The 17,343-nt window shown below is 45.8% G+C and overlaps 1 protein-coding gene across 1 annotated transcript in view; it reads right to left on the bottom strand.

Moving 5' to 3' along the window:
* Positions 1-10,840, bottom strand: part of LOC140740136 (adhesion G protein-coupled receptor E3-like) — a 93,538-nt gene extending 82,698 nt beyond the window's left edge. Inside the window, exon 1 of the mRNA XM_073069072.1 lies at positions 10,785-10,840. Within this exon, the coding sequence (XP_072925173.1) occupies positions 10,785-10,824 (40 nt within the window). The 5' untranslated portion in view covers positions 10,825-10,840. The remainder of the gene's footprint in view (positions 1-10,784) is intronic.
* Positions 10,841-17,343: the final 6,503 nt, after the last annotated feature.

Raw genomic sequence — 17,343 nt, 5'->3', positions numbered from 1 at the left:
CTCTCTCGCTCTCACGTGCTCTCTCTCTCGCTCTCGCTCTCTCACTGTCTCTCGCTCTCGCTCTCTCTCTCGCTCTCTCTCTCACGCGCTCTCTCTCGCTCTCACGTGCACTCTCTCGCTCTCTCTCTCGCTCCTCGCTCTTTCTCTCTCTCACGTGCTCTCTCTCGCTCTCACGTGCTCTCTCTCGCTCTCTCTCTCACTCTCACGCGCTCTCTCTCTCTCCCGCTCTCTCTCTCTCTCTCTCTCTCACGCGCTCTCTCTCGCTCTCACGTGCTCTCTCTCGCTCTCCGCTCTTACTCTCTCTCTCGCTCTCGCTCTCTCTTTCTCTCTCACGCGTTCTCTCTCGCTCTCACGCGCTCTCTCTCGCTCTCTCTCTCGCTCTCACGCGCTCTCTCTCTCTCCCGCTCTCTCTCTCTCTCCCACTCTCGCACTCTCTCTCTCTCCTCTCTCGCTCTTGCTCTCTCTCTCACTCTCGCTCTCTCTCTCTCTCTCTCGCTCTCGCTCACTCTCGCTCTCTCTCTCGCTCTCGCTCTCTCTCTCTCACACGCTCTCTCTCTCTCGCTCTCACGCGCTCTCTCTCTCTTGCTCTCATGCGCTCTCTCTCTCCTCTCTCGCTCTCGCTCGCTCTCTCTCTCCTCTCTCTTCTCTCTCTCTCTCCTCTCTCTTCTCTCTCTCTCTCTCTCTTGCTCCCACGCGCTCTCTCTCCTCTCTCGCTCTCTCTCTCTCTCCTCTCTCTCCTCTCTCGCTCGCTCTCTCTTGCTCTCTCTCTCCTCTCTCTCTCTCTCTCTCTCGCTCCCATGCGCTCTCTCTCCTCTCTCTCTCTCTTTCTTCTCTCTCTCGCTCACTTTCTCTCTCTCTCTCTCTCTCGCGCGCGCGCTTTCTCACTCAAAAAATCAATTTCCGGGATATTGTATATAATTTGTGGGCGTCAGGGAGCCGGAACTTCCGGGAGAGGTGGGATGTCTGAAAACAGCATTTCTCTGAGGAACTATTGACATAAGCTGCCATTCTGGACAATGACGTCACCGGAACCGCTCGTTTATATTCTTTTATAATAGCTTTCCATAGCTCTTAAGAAAGCCTTGAGTATCCTACAGAATGGGAGGTGAAACCCCTCCATTATCATTGAATTCTAAGTAAATACCAATTTCTTTTTTAATTTGTTCCTTAAAATAGGGATCATTGAGTAGACTTAAATTTAGTGGTCTCCCAAGGTATGTGGGGTTTCGCTGTTAACAGGAGGCCACACCAGGAACACTGCATACAGGAGATGACCCCCGCAGACTCACAGAAATGTTGCCACACCTGGAAGGACTGTTTGGGGCTCTGAATGGTAGTGAGGGAGGAGGTGTAGGGACAGGTGTGACACTGTTCCGCTTGCAAGGATAAGTGCCAGGAGGGAGATCAGTGGGAAAGGGCGAGTGGACAAGGGAGTCACGTAGGGAGCAATCCTGCAGATAGCGGAAAGTGGGGAGAGGGAAAGACGTGCTTGTTGGCGGGATCCCGTTGGAGTTGTCAGAACTTACGAAGAATTACGTACTGGATGTGGAGGCTAGTGGGCTGGTAAGAGAGGGTAAGAGGAATCCTACCACTGGTGTGGCGTCAGGGTAAGGGCAGATGTGTACAAAATAGAAGAAATGTGGGTGTGGGCAGCATTGATTGTGGAGGAAGGGAAGCACCTTTCTTTGAAGAAGGGGGACATTTCAGTTGCTCTGGAATGTGGCAGGAGTGGAGTAACGGAGAAGAGAATGGCAGCTTTACAAGTGACAGTATGGGAAGAGGTACAGTCCAGACAGCTATGAGAGTCAATTGGACAGAGTGGTCGAGAAAGGGGTGTTGGAAATGGACCAAGTGAATTTGAGGGCAGGGTGGAAGCTGGAGGCAAAGTTGATAAAATCGATGAGCTCAGCATGGGTACAAGAAGATCAATAATGCAGTTATCGATATAGAGTAGGAAGATTTGGGGAGTGATGCAGGTGTAGGGTTTGAACATGGACTGTTCCACGTAGCTAATGAAAAGGCAGGCATAGCTGGGACACATATGACTGCCCATGGCTACACCTTTGGTTTGAAGGAAGTGGGATTAGCTGATGGAAAAATGATTGAGGAAGAGAGTAGTGGTTGAGAGAAATTTGTTGGGTCTGTTGTCCAGAAAGGAGAGCTTTAACATCCTTCTGATGAGTGATGGATGATTATAGGGACTGGACACTCATAGTGTAAATGAGACCATTGGGGCCAGGGAACATAAAGTCATTGAAATGATCAAGAGTGTATGAGGTGTCACGGACTTAGGATGAAAGGGACTGGACCAGGGGGATAAAAAAGTTGAGGTGTGCAGACACAAGTTCAGTGGGACAGGAACAGGCAGAAACAATGGGTCTACCTGGACAGTCATGTTTCTGGACTTTGGGAAGGAGGTAGAAATGGGAGGTGCAGAGTAAGGGAACTCTCAGGCTGGTGACAGTGGGTCAGGGATCCTCAGAGTCAATAATGGCGCACGAGACAATGGCCTGGTGCTCCTTAGTGGGGTCCTACTCAAGGAGTGAGTAAGAAGATTGCAGACAGGAGAGTCCTTGCCAAAGAAGTAAGGGTGGAGGCGGGGGCGTGGGAAGAAGAGTTTGCCCTCATAGCAGGTGCAGAAGGACAAAGATGGGATTCTTATGGAGGACAAAACGTTCTGCCCCGGGTGGGGTGTGGGAGGAGGGTAGAGGGAATTGAGAAGACCCGGCGTGGATGAGAGCTGGGATCAGAGGAGGGAAGAAGTTTGGTAGTGTTTGAGGAAAGAGGAGGGTTGGGGTGTTCAGTGATCAACTCATGGTCCCAACTCACTGAAAGTAAGCCACCAGTAAATGTCTCTAGCAGTAAGGAGAAGACAGGCATTTCTACGGGAGTGGGAGGAAGACGGAAGCTCTGTGGATACAAGAGCTGACGGTGGGGCCTGAAAGAGAAGGGGTTGGAATGGTGGTGGGTGGGGTGGGACAAGGAAAGTCCTGGCCTGGATGTACTGGCGGTTACTGTGCAGGCTGGAGTTGGAATGAGAGGCTGGAAGTCTCTGGGGTCGTTGGAACCACACTTTTTCTGACAAACAATTATAACAAGTAATAGTTTGTAACTTTCCTGTGGACTTGGAGGCAATTCGATGCAGCAGAACGGAGGCGAGGTGGCGGATCTGTCACCGAGAGCGTGGAGAAGTGTTAAAGGCTGGGCAGAGGCCGAATCGAAGCCGCGGGGTCCAGGCCCCAGAGCGTTGAACACGATTTACAGACGGAGTTTTACAAGCTGAATCGAGACGGCAAGGCCAGTGTATCCAGGTGGCAGAACACGTTGTTCGGATGGAGAGTTAAGTACCGGGCCAGATTGAAAAGGTCAGGGTCTCGAGACTTGGGGTGAAGTATGAGCTGATTCTGATTGCTGCTCCACGTTTACTCGGCTCTGCACTGAACTGTGGGACTTTACCATTTCAACGCTATTTGCGGCTGCTGTCTGCATGATGTTTTGTTTTTCATTGCACGTTGGGTACTCAACTCGACCGTCTTTTTTATGGATTATACTTTTATTTTTTATGGGCATAATGTGGTGTTGGACAGTCTTTTTATTTATATATGTGTGGTTTGTTCTTGGGTTTCTTTGTTTCGTGGCTGCCTGTTGGGAGATAAATCTCAAAGTTCTATATGTGTACATACTTTGATAATAAATGTACTTTGAACTTTGAACCACCACCCCGGCAGCGCATTCCAGTTGCCCAACAATTGTTAGAGTCAGAAAAATACTCATTCCCGACATTTAATCAAGGTTCAACTGGATTTTGGCACAGAAGCTCCAACTAAATTAGGACAAGGATTTGATCATCCACTCAGTGTCACAAAGTAAATGTAGAGAGACAGGGCAGGAGAGGGTTAAACACAATTTAAATATCTCTCTATACCAGGAGTTCACAACCTGGGGTCCATAGACCCCTCAGTAAATGGTGAGGCTCCATGGCATAAAAAAGGGTCTGGAACCCCTGCTCAACACTATCCCATCAAATACTTCCAGAGCAGTGACTACATGGAGTAAATACAGAGTAACACTGCCTCTGTGTTGTCCCATCAAACATATCCTGAGCAGGGATATCATGGGTTAAATACATGGTAAATCTCCCTCTGCAGTGTGCTACAAGCACATCTGAGGCAGGGACATCATGGGGTAAGTACAGAATGAATCTCCCTTCACATTGGACCACGAGACATAGGAGCAGAATTTGGCCATCCAGGTCATTGAGTCTGCTCCACCATTCCATCATGGCTGAATCTGGAATCCACTCAACTCCATACAACTGCCTTCTTGCCATATCATTTGATGTCCTGACCTATCAGAAAACTATCAACTTCCACCTTAAATATACCCACAGACTAGGTGTCAGATTCACCACTCATTGGCTAAAAAATTCCTTCTTACCTCTGTTCTAAAAGGTCGCCCCTCAATCTTGAGGCTGTGTCCACTCGTTCTGGACTCCCCCACTATTGGAAACATCCTCTCCGCATCCACCCTATCTAGTCCTTTCAACGCTCAGTAGGTTTCAATGAGATCCCTTCTTATTCTTCTAAATTCTAGTGAGTACAGGCCCAAAGCTGCCAGAAGCTCCTCATATGTTAACCCCTTCATTCCTGGAATTATCCCCGTGAAGCTCCTCTGGTCTCTCTCCAATGACAACACACCCTTTGTGAGATATGGGGCCCACAACTGTTGATAATACTCCAAGGGCAGCCTGACTAGTGTCATTAAGCATCAGCATTATCTCCTTGCTTTTATATTCTATTACCCTTGAAATAATTAGAATCAGTATCGGGTTTATTATCACCGGCATGTGTCGTTAAATTTGTTAACTTAGCAGCAGCAGTTCAATGCAATACATAATATAGAAGGAATACAATAATAAATAAATAAGTAAATCAATTACAGTATACGTATATTGGATAGATTAAAAATTGTGCAAAAACCATAAATAATATATATTTAAAAAGTGAAGTAGTGTTCATGGGTTCATTGTCCATTTAGGAATCGGATGGCAAAGGTGAAGAAGTTGTTTCTGAGTCACTGAGTATGTGCCTTCAGGCTTCTGTACCTCCTAACTGATAGTGCCCTGGGTGCTGGAGGTCCTTAATAATGGACGCTGCTTTTCTGAGACACTGCTCCTTGGAGAGGTCCTGGGTACTTTGTAGGCTAGTACCTAAAATGGAGCCGACTAAATTTACAACCCTCTGCAGCTTCTTTCAGTCCTGTGCAGTAACCCTCCCATACCAGAGAGTGATGCAGCCTGTCAGAATGCTCTCCATGGTGCAACTATAGGGGTTTTTGAGTGTATTTGTTGACATACCAAATCTCTTCAAACTCTTAATGAAGTATAGTTACTGTCTTGCCTTTTTTATAACTGCATCAATATGTTGGGACCAGGTTAGGTCATCAGAGATCTTGATACTCAGGAACTTGAAACTGCTCACTCTGTCCACTTGTGATCCCTCTATGTGGATTGTGTATTCCTTCATCTTACCCTTCGTGAAGTCCACAATCATATTTTTAGTCTTGCTGACGTTGAGTGCAAAGTTGTTGCTGTGACACTACTCCACTAGATGGCATATCTTGCTCCTGTATGCCCTCTTGTCTCCACCTGAGATTCTACCAACAATGGCTGTATCATCAGCAAATTTATACATGGTATTTGAGCTATGCTTAGCCACACAGTCATGGGTATAAAGAGAGTAGCGGAGTGGGCTAAGCACACACTCCTGAGGTGCACCAGTGATGATTGTCAACGAGGAGGAGATATTATTACCAATCCACACAGATTGTGGTCTTCCGGTTAAGAAGTCAAGGATCCAGTTGCAGGGGGAGGTACAGAGGCCCAGGTTCTGTAACTTTGGAATTACAGAACAACTTCTATCCTGCGCTTGTGAACTATTCCCAGAAATTTCAGCCATCTCTGTTCTGCCGTCATTCCCACCAGTATCCTCCTTCAATCCTGGCCAAGCTCCTTTCTCATTCCTCTCTAATTCCCTTTATTCCATTGCGATAGTGATACATGTGACTTATGCTTCTCCCTTTCAAATTGCTGCATGAATTCAATTATATTATGATCCCTGCCTCCTAAGTGTTCCTTTACATTAAGCTCCCTAATAGGACCTGGGTTATTACACAATACCCAATCTAAGATCGCCTTTCCCAAGTAGCCTCAAGCAGAAACTGCTCTAAAAAGCCATCTCATATGCCTTCAACAAATTCCCTCCCAATCCGACAACAATCAGATTTTCCCAATCCCCTCGCATATAGAAGTTCCCCATTACTATTGTGTCATTACCCTTATTACTTGACTTTTCTAGCTCCCTTTGCAATCTCAACCCCACATCTTGCCTACTATTTGGAGATATATATATGATTCCCATTTTTTTAAATCCCTGCAGCTTCTTAACTCCACTCACAGAGATTCAACATTCTCTGACCCTATATCACTTCTTTCAAAAGATGTAATTCCATCTCCAACAACAGAGCTACACTACTGCCTGTGCTGTCCTGCCTGTCCTTTCGATACAAAGTTTATCTTTGATGTTAAGCTCTCAACTATTGTTTTCTTTCAAACACGACTCAGTGATGCCCACAACGTCATACTGACCAATCACTAATGATCCCATCAAATATATCGTGGGCAGAGACAACATGAGTTATGTACAGAGTATTGACAGACAGACAGACAGACATACTTTATTAATTCTGAGGGAAATTGGGTTTTATTACAGATGCACCAAGAATAGTGAAGAAATATGGCAATATAAAACCATAAATAATTAAATAATAAATAGTTAATCATGCCAAGTGGGAATAAGTCCAACTCCAGCCTATTGGCTCAGGGTGTCTGACACTCCGAGGGAGGAGTTGTAAAGTTTGATGGCCACAGGTAGGAATGACTTCCTATGTCGCTCAGTGTTACATCTCGGTGGAATGAGTCTCTGGCTGAATGTACTCCTGTGCCTAACCAGTACATTATGGAGTGGATGGGAGACATTGTCCAAGATGGCATGCAACTTGGACAGCATCCTCTTTTCAGACACCACCGTCAGAGAGTCCAGTTCCACCCCCACAACATCACTGGCCTTACAAATGAGTTTGTTGATTCTGTTGGTGTTTGCTACCCTCAGCCTGCTGCCCCAGCACACAACAGCAAACATGATAGCACTGGCCACCACAGACTCGTAGAACATCCTCAGCGTCGTCCGGCGGATGTTAAATCTACCTCTATGACATCCAATCAAGTACATATGAAGGGCAGATCAGAGACAGATGTGTGGGTTGTAATTCCTGGCTCAAGCTGTGAAGGAGTCTGTCCTGGGATGGGTACCAGGGTTTGGAGAGTCCACTGACAGACCTGCAGCTGATAATGCACTAAGACTCATTTGCAAGGTCCCAGATACTTTGAAATGTGGCTCACACTTCTAACTGGTGGGGAAATGGTGGAGGCTTCATCACCAGATCATGAAGATATGATCGATGACAGCTCCTCCTGCCCATAGAAACATAGAAGATAAGATGAGACCATTCAACCCTCCAAGCCTGTGCTATCAGTGTGATAATTATGGATGGTGCTCCATTTCTGAACATTTTCCTGCCCTGTCCCCAGTCAAGGATCCAGAGAGAATAGGAGACTTGGCCTGTACCTTTAACAGAATCTATTCTCACCTGATTAATCCAGCAGGGTTTGTGGGATGACAGTCCAAATATTGGCTCACATACTCCCTAACATTGGTGGAACTGACCATTGTCCTACATGGGCTCTCAAGAAGTCCGTCTCCAGGGCAGGACAGGATGAACTGAGATCCCTGGGGCTTTCTGGAAGCAAGCACTTGGGTAAACCAGGTGACTGGGTGGATGTCCCTCTCGTGACACTGGATGGTCATTGCCATGTTAGTGACTTGTGTGACAGCCAGAAGCCATTCAGCCCATCTATTCCATACCAGCTCCAGCAGAGCAATCCCATCTGTCCTGTTTCCCTTCTTATTTCCCTGTTTTCTGGCAACATTCTCCCTCAGATTCCCATTAATTCCCCTTTAGCTATTTCACTCTTTACCTACTCTACGAGGTACTTTCCAGTGAGAATTAACCCTGCATATCCTTGGGATGTGAGAGGCAACTGGAACACCCAGAGGAACCTCGTGTTCACAGGAAGAACGTGCAAAGTCCACAGACAGTACCTGAGATCAAGACTAAACCTTGGTCCGCTGACTCTCACTTCCTCAGAAGCTCGAGTCTAGTCACCTCCCTCAGCACCGATTGCAGCATCTTTGCCCAGTGAACATTCACCCACTGGGCCATGCACTGGCCCATGCGATCTATCCTGAACAATACCGTGAATTCATGGCTGGTCCTTTTAGGGTGATGTCCGTTTAATCTGAAATCTGGTCCAACAACTTCAGAGGGTTGGTCCACTGATCTCCGCTCCTTCTTCAATCAGGAGAAGATGCCCAAAGGGCTGGGAAATGAATACCCTTACTGGACTCTGGGCACATTAAATTGACCCAGGACCTACTTCTGCACACAGCCGCAGAACAGGCTCCTCAGTATTCTGCTGAACTAATTAAACTAGCATTTAAATCATCTCTTCCTTTCTGCCAACACAATATCCAAATCCCTCTCTGTTTATTCATGTGCCTACCATATTACAGGCACCACCTACTTTGTGTTAAAAGCTTGCCCCACATAACTTCTTTCAACTCCTCCCCATCCCCCAGCCACACACATTAAATACATTAACAGCACACCCTCCAGTATCAGACATTTCAACCCTGGAGAAACATACCAGCTCCCTGCTCTATCTATCCCCTTCTAACCTTACGAACTTCTATCAGGCCTTCGTTCAGCCTCTCCTACTCCAAAGAAAATAACCAAAGTTTGTGCAACCTCTCCCTACCGTGCATTCCCTCCTTTTAAGGCAGCACCATGGCAAATCTCTTCTGCACCTTCTACAAAGCCTCATATCAGTCCCAGACTAGAGCGACCAGAACTGAATGCAATACTCCAGTTGCAGCCTAACCAGAACTTTATAAAGCTGGTAAACTGATCAGTTCATTTATTAATGCCACATTAACTGAGCTCCAACAAAAAACTTTATTATGCACATCATTCCTACAGATAATTTCATTACAACAGTGCATTGAGGTAGTAGGAGGAAAAACAATAACAGATTGCAGAATTAAGTGTTACAGTTACAAAGAGACTGCAGGCAGACAAGAGAGTGCAAGGTCAAATTAGGTTGACTGTCATATCAAGACTCCATTGGGTAATATAATTTCCTTAATCTTAAACTCAATTCCTCAAAGACAAGGCAAGCATACCAATTGCCTTCTTTATCACCCCATTAAACTCTGCATTCACTTTCAGGGTACAATAGATTTGGATCCCAAGTGCAATGCTTCATACTTGGCTGCATTAAACTGCACCTGAAATCATCCTGTCCATATCTGCAACTCTTCAATAGTTTGTTGCCTTTTGCACATTGGTTATTTGTCTATCTTGTTTTGTGTGTTTCTTTGTATTCACTGTTAATGCCCATAAGAAAATGAATCTCAGGATTGTATATGGTGAGATATATGTACATTGATAATAAATTTACTTTGGATTTGAACTTTGAACATTGATTTATATTTTGCTGTATCGTTTGGCAATCACTATCCCGTCCATGTTTTCACTAAAGTCAGTTCTATGAGGCACAAACAACTGAGCTCCAAGCATTGATCCCTGTGGAATACCACTGGTCACAGACCTCCAGTCAGAATAACACCCCTCTACCACTACTTTCTGTCTTCTATAATTAAGTCAACTTTGAATCCAATTTACAAACTCTTTATCAATCCCGTGTGCCTTAATCTTCTGGATCAGCCTACGTAGAACATAGAAATCTCCAGCACATTACAGGCTTTTTGGCCCACAATGTAGTGCCGACTATGTAACCTACTCCAGAAACTCCCTAGAAAATCCTTACCACATGGACCCCTATTTCCTAAGCTCCATGTACCTATCTAAGAGTCTCTTAAACGACCCTATTGTATCCACCTCTACCACCATCACTAGCGGTGCATTCCATGCACCCACCACTCTCTGTGTGAAGAACTAGCCTCTGACATACCCCTGTACCTACTTCTAAGCACCTTAAAACTATGCCCCCCACGTTAGCCATCTCAGCCCTGGAAAAAAAAGCCTCTGGCGATCTACGCGATCAATACCTCTCATCATCTTATACACCTCTATCAGGTCACCTCTCAACCTCTGTTGCTCCAAAGATGGACAAACAACCAACGTGCAAAAGAAAAAAAGCTCTGCAAATACAAAACAATAAACAAACAAACAAACAAACAAATAAATAAATATATTGAGAAAATGAGTTCTTCTTATTACTCTGGTGCTTTTTATCTCTAACTGACGACATGTCATTAGCTGTCTCAACTTTAGCACTCCTCTCTCTTATTTGAACCACATGCAATTTGAGCGTACTGCCCTCCACTCTCTCCACCCTAATCACAACTTTTCCATCAAACCTGCTGAAAAAAGTGGGTACTATTGTAGAATTAGAAATGGAAAAGAGTGGACAAGGAACAGAAATAGGATGAGGAAAGTTAAGGGAGAAGGGGAAGAAGAGGAGAGGGAGACAGGAGGGAAAGGGGAAATAGAAGTGAGAGACAGTAGAGAGAAAAGTGAAATAGAGGGAAGGGAAAAGAGTGGACCAGGGATAAAACGAGAAATATTCCAGAATTAACACTTACCCAGAAGAGGCAGGCAGCTACTCAAGTTGCCGAGACCCATTCTCTGCACACCTCGCCCTTTCTAATGTCAGCTGTCACTGTGAGCTCTGGGTTTTATACTCTGTATAATCTCACCATCATACTGACTTATCAATAGAGAAAGAAATGAAACTCCCTTCCTGAAAACATTTAAAGGCAATAGTCCTGATGAAAGTCTCAGCACGCAATGTCATCTCATTATTCCCCTACATAGATGCTGCCTGACCTGCTGAGTTCCTTATGCCTTTTCTGTGTGTTGGACTGGATTTTCAACATCTGCAGAAGCTCTTGTGTAAAACTGAAAAGACTCATATTTGTTGGGCATCATGAGGTTGTGTCCCAACTATCATTTCAATAAGGGGCCAAATGTCTTTGGTGACAGACCAAATCTCCTCAAACTCCAATGAATATAGCCACTGTCCTTCCTTCTTTGTAGCTGCATTGGTATGTTGGGTCCAGGACAGATCCTCAGAGACATTGACACCCAGGAACTTTAAATTATTCACTCTTCCCATTTCTGATCCCTCAATGACAACTTGTGTGTGTTCCCTCATCTTACCCTTTCTCAAGTCCACAATCAGCTCTTTGGTCTTACTGACATTGAGTGCAAGGTTGCTGCTGTGACACCACTCGTTGCTGATAAATCTTACTCCTTGTCTTCTTGTCACCATCTGAAATTCTGCCAACAATAGTTCTATCGTCAGCACATTTACAGCTGGTATTTGAGGTATGCCCAGCTACACAGTCATGGGTGTAGTGAGAGTAGACCAGTGGGCTAAGCATTCATCCCTGAGGTGTGCCAGTGCTGATTGTCAGCGAGTTGGAGATGTTATTTCCAATCTCAACAGATCGTGATCTTCCAGTTAGGAAGCTGAGGATCTAATTGCAGAGGGAGATACAGAGGCTCGGGATCTGGAGATTTTCAATCAGAACTGTGGGAATGATTGTGTTAAGTGCTGAGCTGTAGTCAATAAAGAGCATCCTGACACAGGTATTTGTATTGTCCAGTAAGTGCAAGGCTGCATGAGGAGCCAATAAGATTGCAACTGCCGTAGACCTATTGTGACGATAGGCAAATTGCTCTAGGTCCAGATTCTTGCTGAGATAGGAGTTAATTGTAGTCATAACTAACCACTCAAAGCACTTCATCACCATACATGTGAGTGCTTCTGCACGATAGTCATTAAGGCAGCTCACCTGCTTTTCTTGGCCACCGGTATTATTGCTGCCCTTTTGAAGCAGGTAGAAACTCCCACTGTAGTAACGAAGGATTGAAAACCCCTCCCAATCAGTCCAAGATCCTTCATCAGGTCTGGAAATGAAGGGGGAAGAAGCCAGGATAAGGAGATGGGGGAGGGGAGGAGTACAAGCTGTCAGGTGATAGGTGAGACCAGGTGAAGGGGGGAAAGGTGAGTTTGTGGGGGAGGAGTGATATTGGAGGAGGTAAAGAACTGGTAAAGGTAAAACCATGGAAGAAAGGGAAGAGGGAGTGGAACCAAAAGGGAGTGATGAGTAGGTGAGGAGAAAGGTCAGGAGGGTAACCAGAATGGAAAAATAGAGAAGGAGGGAGGAGAAGCAAGAAGAGGGAGAAAGATAACTTCCTGTATAACTTCTATGAAGGTTCCCAGTCATCCAGGTCATTGTATATCAAATGTAGTAAATCAAGGCAACTGGACTTGTTGTGTTGTCTTGAAGACGTTTCACCACTCATCCGAGGGGCTTCTTCAGTTCTAATCCATGATGGGTAGTTTTCCGGCTTATAAACTCTGTGATTTGTTAGGACTGCATTGTAAGTAACTGATAGGTGGTGTTGTACCTCACCCTGTCTGTTCAGGGATGGGTTTTCCAGTTTGACAACGATCTGTGCCGTTTGCAATCCATTGGATAGAATATACAATGTTGCTCTGTTTAGGCTTGGGTGTAGGATCCTCAGTGTGGAAACACAGGGATTTTGTGCTTTTTGAAATAAACAGATCGATATTGTATAGGCTATCCCAATGCAATGAGAACTGCTCAGATCTGCATATTGGTGAGGCAAAACAACCACCACAAACAGATGGCCCAACATAGGAAGTCTCGACTTCAGGTCAAGACTCAGCTGTATATCTACACCTAAAGGACAAGGGACACTCCTTCAATGATAACAATGTGCACGTTTTGTACAGGGAGGACAGGTGGTTTGTAAGAGGTGTTAAAGAAGCCGTCTTCGTCAAATTGGAAAACCCATCGCTGAACAGAGACAGTGGGGTATGACACCACCTATAAGTTACCTACAATGCAGTCCTAATACCACCCCTAATCCACCCCCCGCGCCTCTACAAAAGTTCACATCTCTATTCATTTAAATAACTTAGAGTTTATAAGCCAAAAAACTACCCACCATGGATGGGAATTGAAAAAACTTCTCGGATGAGTGGAGAAATATGTTATAGACAACACAGCAAGTCCAGTTGCCTTGCTTTACTACTGTTTGATAGGTAATTTCCTATAATTCCCCCTTTCCTTTCCTTTTGTACCTTTCCCTCATCACCTCCCTCTAGCCCCCCATCCTCCTTCCCTTTCTTCCAAGGTCCACTGTCCTCTCCAATCAGATTCCTTCATCTTCTCAGCCCTTTACCTCTTCCACCTATTCCCCCACCCATCTTCATACTACTCACCTACTCACCTTCCCCTTCACCTGGTCTCACCTATCACCTGCCAGCTTTTTTCCCTTCCCCTCCCCATCTTCTGATTCTGGCGTATGCCTCTTTCCTTTACAGTGCAGAAGTGGGTCTCAACTCAAAATATCGACTGTCTATTCCCCTCCATAGATGATACGTGACCCGTTGAGTTTCAGTCGAGTTCCAGCTGCTGGAACAATTCAGACTGTGGGAGGAGCCTCCAAATGGAAGTCCTGAATGAGTTTTATTTGTTTCATTTTGATTTTTTGTTATTCTCATCGGAGTTAAGAGAGGCGGGATCGTGCAGGCGTGTGACGTCGGGCAGTGAAGCGGGGAAGATTTAAAAAGGACACAGCCTTAAACAGCGGGCAGCGTCGTTTGCAGGCAGAGGGTTGAACCGGGAGCAGAATGAAGGCTTAGGGGCTTTGGCTCAACGGGCTTGGGCAGAAACAGGCGAAGCAAGGCAGGTTTAAGTTTCAGTTTTTCCTGTTATTTGTGGAAAGGGGAAGTATGAGTGTGAGGGCAGCTTGTTGTTCTTGGTGTCAGATGTGGGATGGCGTCCACATCTGCGCCAGGTGCGCTGATCTGCAGCTCCTAAGGGACCGTGTTAGGGAACTGGAGCTGCAGCTCGATGACCTTCGCCTAGTCAAGGAGAGTGAGGAGGTGATAGAGAGGAGTTTCAGGCAGGTGGTCACACCAGGGCCACGGGAGGCAGACAGGTGTGTCACGGTTAGGAGGGGGAAAGGGAAGAGTCAGGTACTAGAGAGTACCCCAGTGGCTGTACCCCTTGACAGTAAGTACTCCTGTTTGTGTACTGTTGGGGGGGACAGCCTACCTGGGGGAAGCAAAAGTGGCCATGCCTCTGGCACAGAGTCCAGCCCTGTAGCTCAGAAGGGTAGGGAAAGGAAGGAAGAGGAAAGCAGTAGTAACAGGGGACTCGATAGTTAGGGGGTCAGATAGGCGATTCTGTGGACGCAATCAGGAGACCCGGATGGTAGTTTGCCTCCCTGGTGCCAGGGTCCGGTATGTTTCTGATTGCACCCAAGATATCCTGAAGTGGGAGGGTGAGGAGCCAGAGGTAATTGTACATATAGGTACCAATGACATAGGTAGGAAAAGGGTAGAGGTCCTGAAAGGAGAATATAGGGAGTTAGGAAGGCAGTTGAGAAGAAGGACCTCAAAGGTAGTAATCTCGGGATTACTGCCTGTGCCACGTGACAGTGTGAGTAAGAATGGAATGAGGTGGAGGATAAATGTGTGGCTGAGGGATTGGAGCAGGGTGCAGCAATTCAAGTTCCTGGGTCATTGGGACCTCTTTTGGGGCAGATGTGACCTGTACAAAAAGGACGGGATACACTTGAATCCTAGGGGAACCAATATCCTGGTGGAAAGGTTTAATAGAGCTGTTAGGGAGGGTTTAAACTAATTTGACAGGGGGATGGAAACCAGAATGGTGGGGCAGAGGAGAGGGAAAACAGAAATAGATCTAAGGTAGTGAGCAGTAAGGATGTCAGGAAGGACAGGCAGGTGATGGAGTAAATTTGCAGCCATTGGGATGAGTTACAGTGCAATAAAGTTGCAGTGCAATCAATGCAAAAAATACAAAATACTGGACTTAAGGTGTTATATTTAAATGCACGCAGCATAAGGAATAAAGTGGATAATCTTGTTGTAGAGTTACAGATTGGCAGGTATGATATTGTGGCCGTCACTGAGACGTGGCTAAAGGATGCAGGTCTCTGGGAGCTGAACGTCCAAGGATACACGATATATCGGAAGGACAGGCAGGTAGGTAGAGGGGGTGGCGTGGATTTAATGGTAAGAAATTATACTAACTCATTAGAAAGAGTTGACATAGGATTGGAAGGTATAGAATCTTTATGGGTTGAGCTAAGAAATCGCAGGGGTAAAAGGACCCTGATGGCAGTTATCTACAGGGCTCCAAACAGCTGCAGTGATGTGGACTACAAATTACAACAGGAAATAGAAAAGGCTTGCCAGAAGGGCAGTGTTATGATAATTGTAGGGGATTTTAACATGCGAGTGGATTGGGAAAATCAGGTTGGCACTGGATCTCAAGAGAGAGAATTTGTAGAATGCCTACGAGATGGCTTTTTAGAACAGCTTGTTGTTGAGCCCACTAGGGGATCGGCTGTACTGGATTGGGTATTGTGTAATGAACCAGAGGTGATTAGAGAGATGGAAGTGAAGGAACCCTTAGGAGGCAGTGATCACAACATGATTAAGTTCACTGTGAAATTTGAGAAAGAGAAGTCGAAATCTGATGTGTCGGTATTTCAGTGGAGTAAAGGAAATTACAGTGGCATGAGAGAGGAACTAGCCAAGGTTGACTGGAAAGGGACACTAGCGGGAAGGATGGCAGAGCAGCAGTGGCTGGAGTTTATGCGAGAAGTGAGGAAGGTGCAAGACAGGTATATTCCAAAGAAGAAGAAATTTTTGAATAGAAAAAGGATGCAACCGTGGCTGACAAGAGCAGTCAAAGCCAAAGTAAAAGCAAAGCAGAGGGCATACTAGGAAGCAAAAAATAGTGGGAAGACAGAGGATTGGGAAGTTTTTAAAAGCTTACAAAAGGAAACTAAAAAGGTCTGTTGCAAGGACGTGGCGGTGGAATGAACCCAAGTGCTGAACACGGGCGCGGAGGCCGAGGAGGGAGACGCTGCCGTCGTAGCGAGCGTGGGATGGGTTCCAAGGGGGGTTTTACCCAGAGTCTTGGTCTTGGTAGATAATTCAGGAACAAGGTTTGACTTAGAACGGATAGTCCTAAACACCATGGAGCGAGGTTACTCGTACACGAGTCAGACAGACAGACATACTTTATTGATCACGAGGGAAATTTGGTTTTGCTACAGTCGCACCAACCAAGAATAGTGTAGAAATATAGCAATAGAAAACCATAAATAATTAAATAATAATAGGTAAATTATGCCAAGTGGAAATAAGTCCAGGACCAGCCTATTGGCTCAGGGTGTCTGACACTCCGAGGGAGGAGTTGTAAAGTTTGGTGGCCACAGGCAGGAATGACTTCCTATGACGCTCAGAGTTGCATCTCAGTGGAATGAGTCTCTGGTTGAATGTACTCCTGTGCCTAACCAGTACATTATGGAGTGGATGGGAGACATTGTCCAAGATGGCATGCAACTTGGACAGCATCCTCTCTTCAGACACCACCGTCGGAGAGTTCAGTTCCACCTCCACATCACTGGCCTTATGAATGAGTGTGTTGATTCTGTTGGTGTCTGCTACCATCAGCCTGTTGCCCCAGCACACAACAGCAAACATGATAGCACTAGCCACCACAGACTCGTAGAACATCCTCAGCATTGTCCGGCAGATGCTAAAGGACCTCAGTCTCCTCAAGAAGTGGAGACGGCTCTGACCCTTCTTGTAGACAGCCTCAGTGTTCTTTGACCTGTCCAGTTTATTGTCAATTCGTCGACCAACGAACTGGCACCTTTTAGTAGTGGTTACAGGACTCTTATACTATTGGTGGAATGCAGGTGTTCGTAATTATTGGAACCTGGGAATAGATTGGGAACTAAACGAGGTGTTAAAGGCCCAATTCCTGAGTAAGACAACCAGGTGCCAGAAGGGACCATGACAAGGTCATTAAGAGGGAAAAGATGAACTATGAAAGTAGGCTGACAAATAGTATCAAAGAGGATACTAAAAGCTTTTTCCAGTATATAAAGAGTAAAAGGCAGGTGAGAGTAGATACAGGACCGATAGAAAATGATGCTGGAGAAATTGTAATGGGAGATAAGGAGATGGCGGAAGAACTGAACGAGTATTTTGCATCAGTCTTCACTGAGGAAGACATCAGCAATATACTGGACATTCAAGGGTGTCGGGGAAGAGAAATA

The sequence above is a fragment of the Hemitrygon akajei genome, chromosome 16, assembly GCF_048418815.1.
Source record: "Hemitrygon akajei chromosome 16, sHemAka1.3, whole genome shotgun sequence".
Taxonomy (NCBI): domain Eukaryota; kingdom Metazoa; phylum Chordata; class Chondrichthyes; order Myliobatiformes; family Dasyatidae; genus Hemitrygon; species Hemitrygon akajei.
Note: the sequence above shows the minus strand (reverse complement) of the source record. Positions and strands in the feature narration are given on the sequence as shown.